Source organism: Primulina eburnea, chromosome 3 (genome assembly GCF_022965805.1).
Source record: "Primulina eburnea isolate SZY01 chromosome 3, ASM2296580v1, whole genome shotgun sequence".
Classification (NCBI taxonomy): domain Eukaryota; kingdom Viridiplantae; phylum Streptophyta; class Magnoliopsida; order Lamiales; family Gesneriaceae; genus Primulina; species Primulina eburnea.
The window spans coordinates 15,865,056-15,882,697 of NC_133103.1; the positions used below are offsets into that span (position 1 = coordinate 15,865,056).

The window sequence follows — 17,642 nt, forward strand, 5'->3', positions numbered from 1 at the left end:
CCATTTTCTAGTATTGGCGGTCCGTTTCAGCTTTGATTTCGATGGCTTTTGGATTAGAAAGTTAAGAGTATGAAAACGATATAATTGCTATGACAATAAATTTTTATATTAAATTTTTTGTCTTGTATAAATATTAATGTAGGATTTGTTTTTTTGAGTAGTATCACGAATTTTTCAATTTAAAATAAATTAACTTTACCCGTATTCACCATAAAAAATAAAAATAATCCTAACATAAAAATAATCCTCACTAAATTCATCGTAATCATCAGGCGCATACGAAAACTTTCCTATCGCCGGAGTGTTTCTGAATCAAAGAAGATTATGTTCACCCTTCAAATCCACACCATAGACTTCCCGCAACATCTCCACACCACCGTGCCGTTTGCCACGACCAACGGCGACCACGATGTGAAGCCCGCGGAGCTGATGGGCACGGCTCACCTCTTCCGGCAGCTTCCCATGACTGCTCCTGCTGCTGTCCTATCCACGGTGGCAAACGTAAGCATCCGAACCACCCTTGTCTTTGTGGTGGCCGTGGCCAATTACATGTCTGCAGACGATTTCCTGATCTTCTGTGGGCCCCACCCTCCAGCTTTATCGATTATCCTCTTCCTCAGGTTAGTTATGCCTCGTTCGTTAGGTATACACCCATTGTGTTTTAATACTCTCCACGTCTCATTTTTTGTCATGATATTCAAAATGGTGTGAAGCCCATTTCCATTAATATCGATTTTTGGTTCCTTCTGAAGTCAGATGGAAATTAAAACAGACGCCATTGTAGAAAACATCGATGGATTCTTATATGTTTGTTGGCCTTACCATGGCTGGCGGTTAAACACAAGTTCTTTTGCGTGATCGTAGGAAACTGATAATGCATTTGAGAACAGCTTTATGCGAGAACGAAGTACAATAAATTATGCTCTTTACTTAATTTGTCCAAGAACTTGATTAGTAGCTCTGTTAGTACTTTTTGTTATGTGTTTGTTCATTCTTATTTGCCAGGAACGAAGGAATGGAGGATCGGTACAGTGTGTTCATATGGTTAGAAAATTAGTTGGCTGCTGATGGATTCTACTGTAGTTTCAATGGGAAGAGATTCAAGCCATCCGAGGTACTACCATAGATTTTTAGCGAAACAAGCACCCTTGTACACTTGCTTTTGCTGTAGTTTTACTTTATTTCTTTGGGTGTCAATGATTTTTTATTTCAAGGTTGAAATTTGTCATATATCTTTTTCTCAGTCATTTGAGTATACTGAATCAGATGAACTTGCTTGCATACCTCTACCTGATTATACTGAATTTCCATCATGTTCAGTCTGTCTCGGTACCTCACCTTGCTTTAATATTTATACATTTTAGCATTTCCGCATTTCTTTGTTGTGTTCTATGCATTGGCATCATTTTTGCCAGATTATGATGCACCTAATGATTCTTTTCCTCATGGTACTTTTTTATGAAAATTTTAAAAAGATTGGATCCAGATGCTAGTGGAATACAGAGCACGCTGTGTGACCATTCATTTCAATGTGCTTGTGCTTCGAAGTGGACCTACTTGTCTTGCCAGGTCTGTTACCTATTTTTCATGTCGTAGTTTTAATATATTTATCTCTTCTTTGTTCTGGATGTGATATTATGTTTTAGTATATGTTTTTAGATGGAAAAAGGGTGAATGGGATCAATGAGTTGCCGGAACATGCTATATTTCAAGAAATTATGTTGGACTAATGATTGAGATGTTACAACTGAAGCAGTGTAGAAAGTCGCAGTCCATCAAACTCGGAAAGACGCATTAAACCATTGCTCTGGGGTCCTTCAGTTTATAGGAGATGTTGCGAAGAAGTGACAAATCCATGAATAAGTATTTTGTAACTTTCTTTTGAATGAGTGAACTTTGAGGAGCTCAATTTAACTAACACATTCAGTGTGGTTCCAGAGTGCCAAATGAATTTCACATTTCTTCCCTCTCCTTCTCTCGACATAGTCATGGTCTTTGCTGTCCCTGTGTCCCATTTTGTTTGTAGGTATGTCGACTTTGTCAGCATGTTGAAAAGGCCATATTTTCGAGGACCCATGATTTACAATATAAATTAGAAAAATATGCAGAGGAAAAGAAGGCTGTCGAAGATGCGAGCTTCCAATTCTCTGGTCGAGGCTTTTGGATTTAATAACGTGGTTTTGTGTAATTAACAAAAATAGCATCCCTATACATTTTGATGTAAAATATATCTTCATTTTGTGGTTGTTTCAGTGGAATCAAGAACTTACAAAAAGACAAGAACTCCTGCAGATTAAGTTGAGGGAGCTGGAGGAAAGGTAACCTCTTCCGCCACCTTTAGTTTCATCTTAACTACTTGGGGATTGGTGTAAGTCTGTATACTGTAGTTACTAATCAGAACAAGCTTAAGTTCTCGAAATGCAACTTCGAGGGTAGAATCAAGAAGCTTTCATTTATTTTTTTCAGGGAAAGATTGTCTCTCGAGTAGAGGGACGAAAAAATAATGGATATGAAAGAACAGGTATTGGTTTGTTTCTGCACCTTCTTACATTCAACTTCTTCACTCATCCATTAATGTAAGAAGTTGCGCATTTCGATTGCAGATTAGAGACCTAAAGGTTAATCTTGAAACCCAAAGAAAACTTGAGAAGATGACTGAATCCGATGGTATTACAGGAGGGACTGTGCTGCCTGTAGAATCAACTCAATCATTTTCTGACAATTCAAGACGCCGTAAAAAAATTCACCGCCGCCGAAATTTAGTTTCATTGCATCTGTACAGTCTCAAGAGGAAATCATCTCAGGTTTATGAGCTACTATATATGTATATATGCCCGTGTATGCATAATTGCAATTGAAATTCTGTAATAGACATCATGCTTTATTGTAGGACGAAATGCATAAAGCGATTACAAACAAAGTTTTATTTGAAAATAACACGTAAAATAGAGAATCAGTCCAGAACTAGCCATCCAAGACCTTGACTTGTTCCAATCTGGCTTTCCCATCAAGTCTGTTGCTTTGTTGGGTTAATAGGTATTCCTTGTACTTCATGGGGACATACGCTGGCGCACGTCCTGAATCTGTTTGCACAAGTTTTGGACAAGGGGAAACCACCGTGTCCAGCGATGGACTGTTTGCAATGGCGATGGAAATCCTAGTCCTTCCATTGTTCACAACAGCTCGGTGCAACACGCTTTTGTATTTCCCGTTACTAAATATCTACGCCAAATAAAACAATCATATATCAGTAAAATGGCTATGTTGAGTTGTTGTACAGTTCAAAAAATGCCGACCAATTACCTCGAGATGATCAGCGACGTTGACCAAGATAGAGCCGGGGACGGCGTTGACACTAACCCATACTGCATCATGTTGAATCTGTAGTCCCCCAACTCCATTCTGTATCAGAATTGTGAAAAGCCCGTGGTCCGAATGTGGTGTCATGCCCAGTGCAAGTTCAGGTTGTGGGCACGGCGGATACAAATTTGCGCTGAAAAGCTGAAACCCCGATGCCAAATTCAATGCTTCCTCCATTTCACCTTCATCGAGGCCCAAACTTTGCGATACCCCTCGCACCAATTTACCCACCAGCTCCCGTGCTCTTGCGCAGTATTCCGCTAGGACATCCCTGGGATAACATGCAGCAAATATATAAAAACGGAAAAACCCGATCAATTCTGCAATAAAGATTATATTTACATGCATATATAATCTGTTTAAAGAAAAAATTGTTTTTGTTAAATATCAACTTCTAGCTTTCTCATTTTTGCATATAAAATTGGTCCATATGGATGGATTTGGATATCTTTTAGATCTATGTATTCTAAATCTTTCAATTTTTGTTTTTTTACTCCCAAAGATTCAATCATAATATTATTTTAATTTCCATCCAAAATTCACTTTTTCAAATGAAATGTTTCGATCCAAATACAACCTACTATTACTTCTCTTGTTACAAGACATGCAACAACATATTCCCACGCCATAAAATCTACAGATCCTAAAATATATTCTTTTCAAAATGTTTTAGCAACATATACAATATAGAGTAAAACAAGGTTGTAATATTTCAACATTACAAATTTTTGTAATGTTGGACATAAACATTATTGTCACAAAGCTTTTGAGAAAGAAAACATCATTGGACGTACACCAAAGAACCAATTTGGCATTATCAATAAATACTGAAAAATTGAATTTCTTTTTAAACATAGTTAATTATATTACCGAAACACATCTACTTTTTTGACCCTCGACATTTTTATTTGAAATAAAAATAGGTGTCAACCTCATAATTTTTTTTAATGATTAATTATTTCTTTATGTAACAATTACCCACTTTTGCGTGTCCATTGTCTTCTTCATGGACCATTATTGTTTCTAAAGTAATTTTTTAAGGTAGAGGTTCAATCATAGCAAGAAGAGACGACACGTTATCTAGATTTATATTTATAATAAAAAATAATATTTTTTACAATATCCATGTGAATATCTAAAAACACAAGATTGATTTTTGTACGTATAGTACCTGAAAGCTTCTGGTTTTTGAGGAGAATGAAAATGGGGATGCACGAACAACTTCAAGTAATCCCTCCAGCAGTGAACCTTCTCCTGAGCAGTGTTGAAGCTTGTTCCGTATCTGATGGGCTCCATCACATTCTTGGGATCGAATTCTGGCTTCTCTTCTTCCCCGAGATTGAAGAATTCCTCACTAATCTCAATCATCTTTTGCAGTAATTCTTCGGGTATTCCATGATTTACTGCCTGCTTCCCCCGAAAAAGTTTAAAAATAAAATAAACATAGGAATTAGATGGGGTTTATTAAATTTGTTTGGTTACCTTGAAGAAGCCCCATTCTTGACAAGCTTTGTCCAGGTCGTGGATGGCTTTGGACCTTTGATCCGGATCATCGGAGGTGAGTAGGGAGATATCAATTGTTGGGATTGAATCTTGAGGGTCCAAAGCAGTGGTTTCTACGGGATCCTTGAAGTGGACATAAGTGGAAGGTATATTGGAGGTGAGATTTAGAGATTCTGAAAGCTTTTTGATGCAGGTTAAGCTTGACGCCATCTACTTGAGATATCTACTATGAGAACGCAACTTGTTAATTTGTCGATGTCTTGTTTCAGGCTATTCCAAGACGTAATTTATTTCAGTGCAGGAGTCGGACAAAGACCGTTCAAATCCGACTTCTCATTTACTTTACACAAAAATTCTTATAAAATAATTTATATATCAATTATTAGACGAATATTTACGAATAAATATAGTGAGATTAATAGAACTAAAAAAATGATTTTTTTTTTTAAAAAAAATAGTCGTTCGGACATATTGAGAAAATTTCTCTATTTTTTAAACTCGAAGTATATTATTGCTTTTAAGACAAACAAGCTTATCAGGGACCGAAGTATGCCTGAACTGTAAAGATTGAAATAGGAGTGGGCATCAACAAACGTAGAGCTTAAGAGAAGAGTTATCAACGTAGTTTATGGTCGTAGCTGCCGGCGGCTACCGGAACAGAGTTCCTCGTTGAAATAGATGTGCTACTGTAATGCCATTTTCTATGAAAGACCATCAATTTCTGGGCCGTCGTAGGATGGGACAGCGATCGGGGCCATTGAGAAATCATTTTTGAAAACTCATAAAAAAAAAAAAATAATAATAATAGGCCTCATTTACAACGAACCAACCATGCCCATGACTATAAAAATCTAACGACTTACTTTACAACCTAAATCCACAGATTATGTTCCGAATTAATCTTCCACTTATAACTTCCACCGACAGAAGCCCGAATCAAAATTGTTTGCCACTTTTTATCTACAAGGGATATGTATGTCTCAATATAGGATTGAGACAATCAAATTCAATCCTTGAGTTATTTTGGACATAATGTGATGAGTCATCGAGAATAGGATGGCTACCACCATGGACGAATACATTCACTACGTTATTTCCTTCTGGAAAGTTCTAATCTACATCATCCCTATTCCGCTTAAAGTACTCTGCTCTTGGAGAAACAACACGATTAAGATTTTGGACATTGTAGCTCTCATATCATCATTTGACCATCCAAGATACATATCTTTTATCATAAATGTCAGCATATTGGGTATGTCCATAAATTCATCAACATCTGCATTTTCCGAGATAAAAAAAGTCATCTGCTTTTGAATTAGTTTCCTTGAGATATTCACCTTCGAAACCCCATTTTCAGCAAGTGAATCAAACAAGAATGTAGTGGGTTTCTCATAAACAAATTTGTCATTTCCTTTGCCAAGATTATCAGTTCTAAAAAAAGAATCAGAAGGACCAAATCTCATTTCTAATGCCGGTAAAAATTCTTTCCAGCAAGAAATTAGTTGATTTTTATCCATCCATTCATACCAATCTAATGCATTACCCTCCAAATAATATGAAGCAATGGCTAAGCGACGATGATCCAAAACATCGTAGAAATCGAAGTACCTTTGAATTTGTGAAATCCACGCAGATAAATTATCTCAAAAAAATCGAAAAACCTTCAATTTTGATGATCTGGAATGGTTATGCTGTACTGAACCAGTAGCGACCCCAAATTGTTGAACATTAGGGTTACATGCATGGTTGTAAATGAATCGAGTCGGTTCACAAGTTTTTTGAGCCGACTCAAAAAAATATTTGATTTTTATTCATGCTAATTATCAAATTCAAGCTGAGCTTGAACATGTTCGAACTTATTTGGAGCCGAATTCGAGCCTAAAGTATTTTGTTCGATAGTCCACGAGCCGCTCACGAACTTTAATATTTTATTAATGTAATATAATTATATATTAAATAAATAAATTTCAAGCATTTCGAGTAGATATTTTCGATCAATAATTCAAATAATTTCCGAATATCTTTGAATATTTTGAGTCGAACTCGAACTCGAACTCGAGCTTTAATTCGAGCTGAATTCGAGATTTTTAAACTTTTCAAATTTCGAATCGAGCTCGAACTCGAAAATAACTAATTCAAGTCGATTTTTTTCAATGGTTTCCAAGCACGGGTATTTGCTCAATTTATATCAATTATTGTAACTATACTAACACACCAACTATCTAACTCTAACTCCTTCGCATGACTCGGTTGGTTACACAATAGCCACAGTATCACAAGAGCTCTTCCACTGCTGAGCCCAAGTAATAAGCGGCTGACTTCCTGATACAGAAGATGACTACAGTGAAGTTCATTGCCAATAATCAACATAAAATGTCAGTCCACAAACACAAAGATTTGAAATAAAATTTTAAATATGAAGATCGACCCATTTATTAATGTTCATTGAAAAATACGAAGAAAAAAAAACATAGCTTAAGTTGAAGTAACTGTAATTTCTGGGCTTTACATAATATATTGTCAGTCTTAGTTCTAATATCATGTGTATCATAAGAAAAAAACAGAATCATCATTAAAAGTGAGGGAAAATTGAAGTAGTCGGTGAAAGGATAGAACCATATTTCGGGATCTCCGAGTTTGCAATCCCCACACTCTTCATGATTCTTATCGGTACATTAGGAGCTAGGTAAGCACGTTAGCCCAAAGATAAAGGCCAGCTTCTCGCTACGGTGTTTTCAATAGCTCCCTTTTGCATGCAGTCATCTTCGACATCATGCAGTTCATTTCAAATTTATATTATTTTATAAAATAATTTTAAGAAGCTATAAGTATTTTTTTTATAAATAAAATTTATAAATTTTTAATAAAATAAAATAAAATAATTGGTAAAAACAAATAATTATAGGCCTGCCCCCACACCATCAAGAAACTTGAATTCTTTGTCTTCAGCTTATTGGTGATGGCGTCATCAGAAATCGAAGTCGTAACCGTCGGCAGTGAACAAAAACCTTCCGACGGAAACCCTAATCAAGAAGTCGACATCATAGACGTTTTCTCAGCTTCGGCATACGGTGACTTCGGCAAGCTCCGGAAATTCGTCGAAAACGATGGAGTTTCGGTCTCCCAACCCGACGGAAACGGCTACTATCCCCTGCAGTGGGCTGCTCTCAACAATTTTCCGGATATTGCTCAGTACATCGTTGAAGTAATATGTTTATATTTTCAGCTACTTTCTTGATTTATTTATATATGGTTATGATCGTTTTTATTAAAGTTCCAAATTCGCTATACAGTGGCGAAAATGTGGAGTAGCAGTTAATTTTGGGAGGTTCTTGGACATACTAACCTTTTTTGGTTTCTCTCTTATATACGGAAAGGGGGACTGGGGAAACTGCTACCTTAAAATTAGTGATGATAATGTGGTCGGCTTTCATATTATAATTGAGTGCATCGAATACTAATAACTGATCATCAGGCTGTTCGAAGGCAGCATTATTATCATCAAATTTATTATTAGTCCCGTGTTGTAGAGCTTAAGCTTTATATTTTTGGGTTGAGTTGGGCTGGTCCTAAGCCCCTTATATTCGTTAGTTCATTTATTTTAGCATGGTGGAAATGTGAATGCCAAGGATAACACTGAGCAGACAGCATTGCATTGGGCCGCTGTTCGCGGTTCGATTGCTGCGGCTGATGTGTTGATGCAGAATGGGGCGCGTGTCGAGGCTGGTGACATTAATGGTTACCGGGTAATTTTCTCTATGGTACCTTGTTGAAGTTTTCATCCACTTTTTTACAGAATGATTGATTTTATATGTCAATTTTTTTATTTTATTCCCGTATTATTGTTACTGAAATAAAACATGGACGTGCTGTTGATTATTGTGTGGAGGATTGGATTATTCTGTTTCCTATTAGTATATTATCCAGTGCGTATTAATTATTTATGGTTGTGAGCTGTTTCACCACATTAAGTGAATTAAAAGAGAGGAAGAAAATAATACAAACTCGTTTATCTTGCTGATTGTAGCAACTAGCAAAGAAAGTTTGTAGTAACATTTTAATGATTAGGAAATGTTATTGGTTTGGGCATTATGATGGAACGCTGCATTTATATGGTTTATTATTTAAGGAGAGGTTTTCACCTCACTGCAAGCAGGGTTTTAATCCCTCATTACATCCTGTCATGTGTGCTTTGGAGCATTTTTGCCATATGACAGTCTATCTCGACTGGAACAATACAATATTTCGGTTAAGGATTAAAAAGTTCGATGATATGGATTATTGACTTGATTTTCATCGTTGATGCTTAACGGAGTTTGGTAAAATATTTAAAAGTATTTGATTGCATTGCAGGCTGTTCATGTTGCGGCTCAATATGGGCAGACAACATTCCTAAATCACATTATTGCCAAGCATCATGCTGATTTTGATGTACCTGATAATGATGGAAGAAGCCCTCTTCACTGGTATGGTATATGGTCTGACAGTAATATGCTTTAATGCACTTAACCACACTTGTTTTGAGTTTATGCTGACTCCTTTTAATTTCTTTCATTTTAAAATTTAACAATGTCCTTAAATGGCACTTCTCTTACTTAAAATTTGACAATAATTCACTCTTGGTATTCTTTTGTGTAAATGCTGTTGATACTTGATTAGATATTTGTGTAAATGTCGATTGTACTTCTCGTGAATGCCATTTGACTTCTTTGCTCTTCTTCTGACTAGGGCTGCATACAAGGGATATGCTGATACTATTAGATTGCTTCTATTTAGAGATGCTTGCCAAGGAAGACAAGATAAAGAAGGTACAAAGCATAATGATATTCTGGAGCTATATAAAAGAGAAAGTGAGAAACATAAAAACGCAAACTGCAAACTCGTGAAACTCGTGATTTTTTCAGTATTAGATGCTTGGTTAAGGTTGTTCAGTGAGAAAAGCTCGGACAGAATATTTGGTGCTTGCTTGAGCATGGCTATTAAAGGTGTGAGCCTAGTTCGCGTAGGCACTGGGCTCAATCAGATGCAGCCCATGAGCCTGGCATGCCCCTTTGGTGAAGCCCTTTCAAAAAGCACATGCCTTTTGTGTAGCACAAGTTGCACCTAAAACGCTACAAGGTGTGCTTCTTGTCATGCCTGTCCATGTTAAAAAATAGTTCGACGGCCCTGCCAACTAAACATCTCGCTTCCACTATGTAAAACATTATAACTGGCCCCCAAACTTAAAACGCCAAAACCCCAATTCTAAACGCACTCCAAGCCCTCCTCCACTGCATGCTCTTGCTGTTAGAAATGTCAGGTTTCAGCGACGTCAAGGTTTAAAACTTCAGCGCTTCAAAGGAATCCAGTGTGGAATTGTAGGACAATTATGTAGTTATCTAGAATGCACAGAGAGACGCACACCTCATTGAAGTAATGCACACCGGGCATGGTTTTTTTTATAAAGTATGCTTATTAGATGAATATATAACTTAAGTATCACATAGTTCCAGATATATGCTTTTTGGAATTTTAAGCAAAATGTGAATCAAAATATTCATTAGTAAATGCTTGTTGTGATTAAAATGGAAAAACGAATTCAGTCACTCGTATGAGAGTAGCTCGACCTATTAAAATGTATAAGGTTGGGTTTCAATGTTTCACGCGGTGGAGATTATGTGTGAATTTAATTGGTCAGACCACTAGGTTTTGTTTGTTAACACGAAGATGTTAGCGTGAAAACACGTTGTCGTGGTTTAGTTGTGACTTTTGCTTGAAAAAGTGCTTACACCTATGTGTGGATTTTGAATGAGCATCCAGGCACATGGGCATGCCTGGCTGCACTAAGGGGTATTTAGGCCAGGCACACCCCTTTAATATCTATGAACAATAATAGACTCAAAATATCCCACAACTATGAAATACGTTCTACTGAATGTGTCAAAGTAGAAAGAGTGAAGAGTCAGATGTATGCCGTTCACTTTGATGAAGTTGCTAAACAACTAGAGCAATGGGAAGTTGAAGAAGATTGCTCAATAAAAGGTTAACAACCTATGTCAAGTTCATCTGGTCAAAGTAGTAGTTTTTTACCTTTTAAAGCAAGAAGTCAAAATAAACTGACTCAATGGATTTACTCTTTGGCAAGATGACGAGATTATGCAGCAAGTGAAAAAACAAAATAGTTTGATGAAAATACGAAAGTAAGGGAGTATAAAGTATATGGTGCACAAATTTTTTAGATGGATTAACAGTTTAAATATTTCACTTAATTCCTTGAAATATGATAGCTTTGAAAGTAATTGAAGCTATCCCGGGATGAAGCTCCCCATTTATCATGAAGATAACTTACTAGAACCGGGAGTGGGCACATGCAGAAATACTTTTGAAAGACCATGAAGATGATCTTGAAATTTTGTTTGCACTCTAATGATTAATGGGTGGATAGATAGAAAAACAAGATATCAATCGAGTTCTTGGTAAATGTGGTCCAAAAGGTAGTGTGTTTATAGAATTTATTGTTGGGTCGAGTAATTCTCGCTAGTTGACTGAAGTTTTCTTTTTCTTTAATTATGCCAATTATTTACTAATGAATATTTGTTTATATTATTGCTTAATATTTTAAAAATACATATTTGGTGCTATGTGATATTGTAATAAATTTAATTCATATATGCATATCATAAAAAATCATGGCTGGGATGTACCCAAAAAATCATGTCTGGTGCGCCTGATTTTAATAAGCTGCGAGTCCTTCCTTTCACTTTGTGCCTAAGGCTCCACTCCTTGTGCCTTTCATAACCATGAGCCTGAGATAGATGTTATGGGTGATTGTGTATGGTAAAACTGTTTGCCAGTGTGGCAGCTAAATCTTACCTCTCAAGACATTTCTTGTGCTTTAAGCTTGTTCTCTTACGTGGATATTAATGTTGATGTAATCAAGGATAAATGAACCTTCAAAGTGAGTTTTGAACAATGCATTTATTTTGGCATTATGTTTTCCTTTATTTGTTCAATCACTATGCATTTATGAAACCATAGTAACACAATATCTTGGCATGTGGATAGATCTGCACTGGTTTTAAAGGAGATATGAGGGGTCCTTAGTGACCATAAAATTTCATTCTTCGCAGCACGATCTGGTTTTCATTTTTGTGAATGTCGATAATGTTTTATGTTTACTAGGTTGTACACCTCTGCACTGGGCAGCATTGAGAGGACATGTTGATGCATGCTCTGTGCTTGTACATGCTGGCACTAAGGAGGAATTAATGGTGAAAGACAAAGCAGGAAACACCCCCCTGGATCTTGCTTCTGATAAAGGTCATCGGCATATCGCAGTTTTCCTTGTATGTAACTTTAATGGTAATTATTGTTGAATTTTTTTGTAACGCATAAACATACCCCCAAAAGATAATGCCTGTGATTTAGGCTTTCTGAGATTCTGAAATCTCAACAACTCTTATAATTGTTTGTTCCGCAAAAAATTATATGTTATTGACGATGGATTCACTAATGCTCTTGTCAAAACAAACAATTTTCTGGCTTATTTACTCATGAGGGAAATTCATATATGTGGTACATGGTGATCTTGTGATGACGAGAGGTAGCAGTTATACCTCGGCATTTAGCTGAAAACAGATGCTACTATCAAATTTTATTGGTCTTGCCTTTTGAAAATGTCATTGGTTCCACTTTGTGCATCTGCACCTAGACAATTATTAGGTTCTATCATAATTATAGGGCACATATGAGTGTTGCCTGGTGAACTGCTTCTTAAAAGTAGAAGGCAACATGTCGGTAATTTTATGGATTTTAATTACTAAGACTATATGCATGGATAGATCCACTTTACCAGCTGGTGTAAAAATTTCATCCCGCTTTTCAGTATCCTTCTTTGGATGTTTTCTCGTAAGCTACCAATGTTTCGAGCCTAACATGAAACTTTCTGATTCAGTCAAATGCACGGAGTGCACTGAGCAAACGTTGGAAAGATAGAGTTTGTTCAGGAAAAGGAGGGGAAGTTGGTTACGCTCCTGTTCTCTTTTCTGCTATAGTTGTTAGCACGATTCTCTTTATTACCTCAGTCCTTTTTGGTGAGTATATATAACATGTTTATTCTATTGTGTGGTTTAATTCATTTGCTGACGTTTATGTTTTCTTGTGCTAGCTCCTAATCTTACAAAGGTTACTGCGTTTGTTGCACTTTGGGGCTGGACCGGGGTTTCTTTTGCAGTTGGTTCTTTATTTATGTTTGCACGCTGCAGTAGGTAGAGCTTTTCCATAATTTTGAAGGATATATGTCTAAATTAACTTAGTTTCTTGTCTTTTATTTGTCTTATCCACATTTAGTGAGGTGTGTGAAAGAATTGGTTTTATCTTTATAAATTAATTAACTCTTAATTGTAACTATTTGACCGTTAAAACAAACATTGGTAAATCATAAATTTTGGTACATGCATTTGTATGATTTATAATTTATAATTTAATGTCGCCTCTTCCTAATAATTGGTGGATCAATTTGAAGATCTTAATTATCAATCTTGTCCCAATTCATGCTTTTGGCATCTTTTCTCTGGCTTATTGATGTGGGTGATCCGGTGTTTCCCGGTTGTCATTTTTCAACTACTGTACAAACAAGTGGGTTCCACAATTTCATTCTATTTTATTGCTGTTCTAATTTTTTTTTATGTATTTCATCAATCAGTGTGTAGCTCGTTAAATTGATTTTCTGAATGATTTGGTGTTTCCCAGTTGTAAATTTTCAACTATTGTACTAACAAGTGGATTCTAAAAATTCATTCTATTTTAGTGTTTTTTTAATTTTTTTATGTTTTTCATCATTCAGTGTGTAGCTTGTGATATTGATTTGCTGGATGTCTTTTTTTCAGAAAGATGGCATTTACATGTATGGACAGATGTATCCTTAAGACTTTGAAGGGGAAATAAATTTTAATTTGACACCAAATATTAATAACACCCAATGGAATGTTAAATGTGGTAAAAAAAACATGGAGATGGTTTTCAAATTATTCATCTTGTGCATTCATTCATGATTGTCTGAGAAGGAGACTCGCCATTGTCCTTTTGCATAAGTTAGCTTTTGATGATTTTCTCTAATTTGTCTGCAGTAAAGATCCCGGTTATTTAAAAACAGGAATGACAACCCAGTCTAATGCATCAGAGGTAATTATCTCTTTCGCTAAAGTTGGTTTTTGGCCTATTTTTGCACTGGATTTCCCTACACTTGTAGCTTTTGAATCTGTTTGGAATTAGTGAATTGTGTGTCTCACGCAGGATCCTTTGTTGAACATTGATCTGAACGACAGCTCTATTTGGGCTGGGAACTGGTCTCAGCTTTGCCCTACTTGCAAGGTTCGTCCATGATGTTGATTTGTCTGCTAATACCGATATTTAAGAAGCAGTTGACATCTCTCTTATGCATGAAGGGTTGATGAATTCCATAATCCATGGTTTTTTTCTTCGATTTTAGATAATAAGACCTGTTCGCTCAAAGCATTGTCCTACGTGTAAGCGCTGCGTGGAGCAGTTTGACCATCACTGTCCCTGGATCTCAAATTGCGTGGGGAAGGTACAAATTGTTCCATACATAGAAAGATGAGTTTTTTAGCCTTCAAAAATTGCACTGATATGTGGATATATTTCTTTCCCGAACCACATGTTGTTCACATTGATATGAAGAGTGACGCTGAATCCTACTCCTGAAGCCCAAGTCTAGAATTAACTTATGGTTGGAAAGTACAGTAGAGTCCATTAACCACAACTCAAGTAAACAACATTATTCCATAATAATGTCTTGCACTCCTGAGAACACTACAGAACACTACATCATGTTCATGGTTAGTGTGATGCATCAAAAGGCTCTATCCTATGTGAATGTATCACTTTCTCATCCTATTTAATATTTGGTGAATTGACAATCAATCTCTCTGTCTGAATTATTGCCAACATTGAGCAGAGTCACATTGTGGCAAATGGATAATAGCTGTTGTCCGAAGCTAATATTACTCATAATAATGTTAGATGTGTACAATTCTCTTAGGTTTCTATATTGCCCACCATTGATGGGAGTTTGACCAGTTTCTCATTTTCATTGCAATTTCATTTTTGTCTTTGCAGAGGAATAAGCGGGACTTTGTCGTGTTTCTCTGCTTGGGGTTTATGACAGCATTGACTGGTGGAATGGTTGCTCTAGAAAGTATGTTGGATGATTAACTTCGAGTAACTTTAAGTTCTAAAATCTACATTTGATAACAAAACCACTAGAGATTCAACGAACTCTTGTTTCAGCCTCTGGAGTGCACTTTTTCAAATATGCTGTCAAAGATTTTTACCACAGTTTGCTTATTTTATAGATTAACTTGAAGGCATGGATAAAATTTCTGTGAATGTTAAAGTGTGGTATGTGAGGCCTTTGTTTATTTACCCGATGCTCACAGCATGCACTTACTTTCTAAGCTCAACCCAAAAGACCTTAGGGCACCTGGCTCATGGGCATTTTGCATGCCCACGATTGACTATCTGGAACTAATCAAGACTAGCTATAAAAGTAGGGATTGATGGTTATACAATAAACACTACGGAAGAATGATAGGTCTCAAAAGTTGGGGTCTTTTCAAAATTTCAAGGGATTTACAATGGTCAAACTCCGACCATGTTCGGATATGTAGTATATATGTGTATCTGATTTTGAACTACAGGAATTTGGACATCAGTACCACTCTTGCAAACTGGGGAAACGTGGATTAGGCTTGTGCTTTTAAATAATCCTGGCATGATTGCTTTCTTGGTCATGGATGCGAGTATCTTAATTTCTGCTGCGACTTTACTGTCGTTTCAATCAATACAGGTGAAATTTGTTTTCTCATGTATTATTTCATTTGATGTTCGTAAATTTGTGGATTTTATTCATAAAACTGATGCTCTCTGCTCAGAATTTCACTTGGTTGTTGTTAAGTTGTTGATGCCAGCTTCTAATTATCTATTTTCCTGTTGTCCTTGCATGTAGATGGCCATTAATTTTTTTCCCAGATACTGCAGGATGTATATAGTTTGGGAGGTCGTAATAGTGAATATTGCTTAGATAGTTTTTATACTATTACTTCTAGATATTTATATATACTCGGTAACATTACCTTTGCAAGTGCGCCATATTGTTATAAATTTGTTAATAAATGCAAAATTTAAATACCTTAATGTACAAATTGCCGTTGGTCCTGCTTCCTTCTTTGCGGCATATAGCATGTTGCTGGCTAAAATTGGTTTTGATGTTTAGGTGTTAGTCGTTGTAACATTTGAGTCTTAGAAATCACCCAGTGAAAGCCACAGATATCACATTGTTGCAAAAGAGAAGTCGAAAGCTTAAAACTTTTGAAGTTTGTATTTTGACTCTTATCCCAGATTTTATACTTGTATCTCTTGTTGATTGGGTCCTTCCTAAAAAAAGGTGACTCCAACTAAGGTTTGCATGGAAAAGAAAGATGATAGGTAGCATTGATGCTTGAATTTACAGGTTGCTCGGAATATCACCACCAATGAATTAGCCAATGCTATACGCTATGGTTATCTGCGTGGCCCAGATGGGCGGTTTCGCAACCCGTATAATCATGGTTGTTGGAAGAATTGCTCAGATTTTCTCATACATGGCTACACAAACGATGATGAGGTTGCTTGGCCTTCTCTGCAGCATCTTACTAGGTAGTAAAATAATATGTACTTCTTAATGATGCAGAAACCCTTGGTTTTGGGATATTGGAAGGTACAAAAAAAACTTTAATGTATGATGATACAGAAGCTCAGACAACTTATTTGTGTATTTAGCACAGCTACATTCACATTAATACTAGAATGTCGACACTCATTAGATTTCTTGCTCCGCTACCCTTTCTGTTCATCCGGGTTAATTGTCCCTTGTTGGAACAAGGATCCAAATTTAACTTTTAAAATGCTGCACGGTTTAGAAAAACTGAATTATATCATTTACAGTCAGATATGATTCTCATAAAAGAGCAAGCGCTCCATCCCACAAGATGTTATATCATATGATTTTATACATGACAGCCAAATATGTTCTTCGATGCAACATTCCCCAAAAGTAGAATTGTAATCAAGTGGGCGATAATGACCGGCCATGCACGAGACTCATCGCCATCATTTAGAACGGATATTTTGAAGGTTCATGAAAATTCATACTGACTTGGAGTAACCGGTCTTGAATAAGATAACGAGGAATTTACCAAGAATAAACTTTACCTCTATGTCGTCGGATCATATTACATATAATCTGAAACTTCGGATCATATATCTTTTCGAATACAGTAGATAAGCCTTGTTTTGTTGGCAGTTGGATTACTTATTTATAAATATTTAATATTTATTATGTTGTTTTTCGAAAGCTACGTCAGATTACAGTTGTTTTAAAGGTGTGTCAGATTACATATGTTATACAATTATATAACATTCATAATATTTGAAAGCTATATTAAATTAATATTTATTATTTCATACATTTTTGTGTTATTTTTTTTTTTTTTGTTAGAAAAGACGGTCTCATGAGTCGTATTTTGTTAGACGGATTTCTTATTTGCATCATCCATGAAAAAAGTATTATTTTTATGCTAAGAGTATTAATTTTTATTGTGAATATTGATAGGATTGATCCGTCTCACAGATAAAGATTCGTGAGACCGTCTCATAAGAGATCTACTGTTACGTAATTATGATAGCAAAATAAAATTTTCGGAATATAAATCATTTGAAAATATGGCACAAATTTCTCCAAA

At 36.0% G+C, this 17,642-nt stretch overlaps 3 protein-coding genes across 9 annotated transcripts; 2 read left to right on the top strand and 1 right to left on the bottom strand.

The window, feature by feature from the left end:
* Positions 1-245: 245 nt before the first annotated feature.
* On the top strand, positions 246-3,131 carry LOC140826951 (uncharacterized). 7 transcript variants are annotated; one of them, XR_012116897.1, is made up of 7 exons: positions 246-620; positions 1,006-1,114; positions 1,476-1,569; positions 1,660-2,150; positions 2,254-2,318; positions 2,467-2,521; positions 2,604-3,131. XR_012116897.1 is itself a non-coding variant. In XM_073189513.1 (7 exons), exons 2-5 carry the CDS (start codon positions 1,068-1,070, stop codon positions 2,295-2,297), a joined length of 309 nt encoding a protein of 102 aa, XP_073045614.1. In that variant the 5' UTR covers positions 246-620; positions 1,006-1,067; the 3' UTR covers positions 2,298-2,368; positions 2,467-2,521; positions 2,604-3,131. The 7 variants fall into 7 exon arrangements, 3 of the variants coding, with proteins under 3 accessions (XP_073045614.1, XP_073045612.1, XP_073045613.1); XM_073189513.1 differs by having other exon boundaries at positions 2,027-2,150; positions 2,254-2,368; XM_073189511.1 differs by having other exon boundaries at positions 2,027-2,150.
* Positions 2,853-5,147, bottom strand: LOC140826950 (2-oxoglutarate-dependent dioxygenase 19-like). The gene is made up of 4 exons (XM_073189510.1): positions 4,843-5,147; positions 4,532-4,767; positions 3,304-3,631; positions 2,853-3,222 (listed from the first exon to the last, which is right to left on the bottom strand). Exons 1-4 carry the CDS (start codon positions 5,071-5,073, stop codon positions 2,965-2,967), a joined length of 1,053 nt encoding a protein of 350 aa, XP_073045611.1. The 5' UTR covers positions 5,074-5,147; the 3' UTR covers positions 2,853-2,964.
* Positions 5,148-7,760: 2,613 nt separating this feature from the next.
* On the top strand, positions 7,761-16,728 carry LOC140826953 (probable protein S-acyltransferase 23). Its single transcript, XM_073189516.1, has 13 exons — positions 7,761-8,068; positions 8,469-8,609; positions 9,217-9,329; positions 9,592-9,671; positions 12,025-12,188; positions 12,797-12,935; positions 13,010-13,109; positions 13,971-14,025; positions 14,137-14,214; positions 14,333-14,431; positions 14,980-15,058; positions 15,561-15,709; positions 16,373-16,728. Exons 1-13 carry the CDS (start codon positions 7,823-7,825, stop codon positions 16,559-16,561), a joined length of 1,632 nt encoding a protein of 543 aa, XP_073045617.1. The 5' UTR covers positions 7,761-7,822; the 3' UTR covers positions 16,562-16,728.
* The last annotated feature ends 914 nt before the right edge of the window (positions 16,729-17,642 follow it).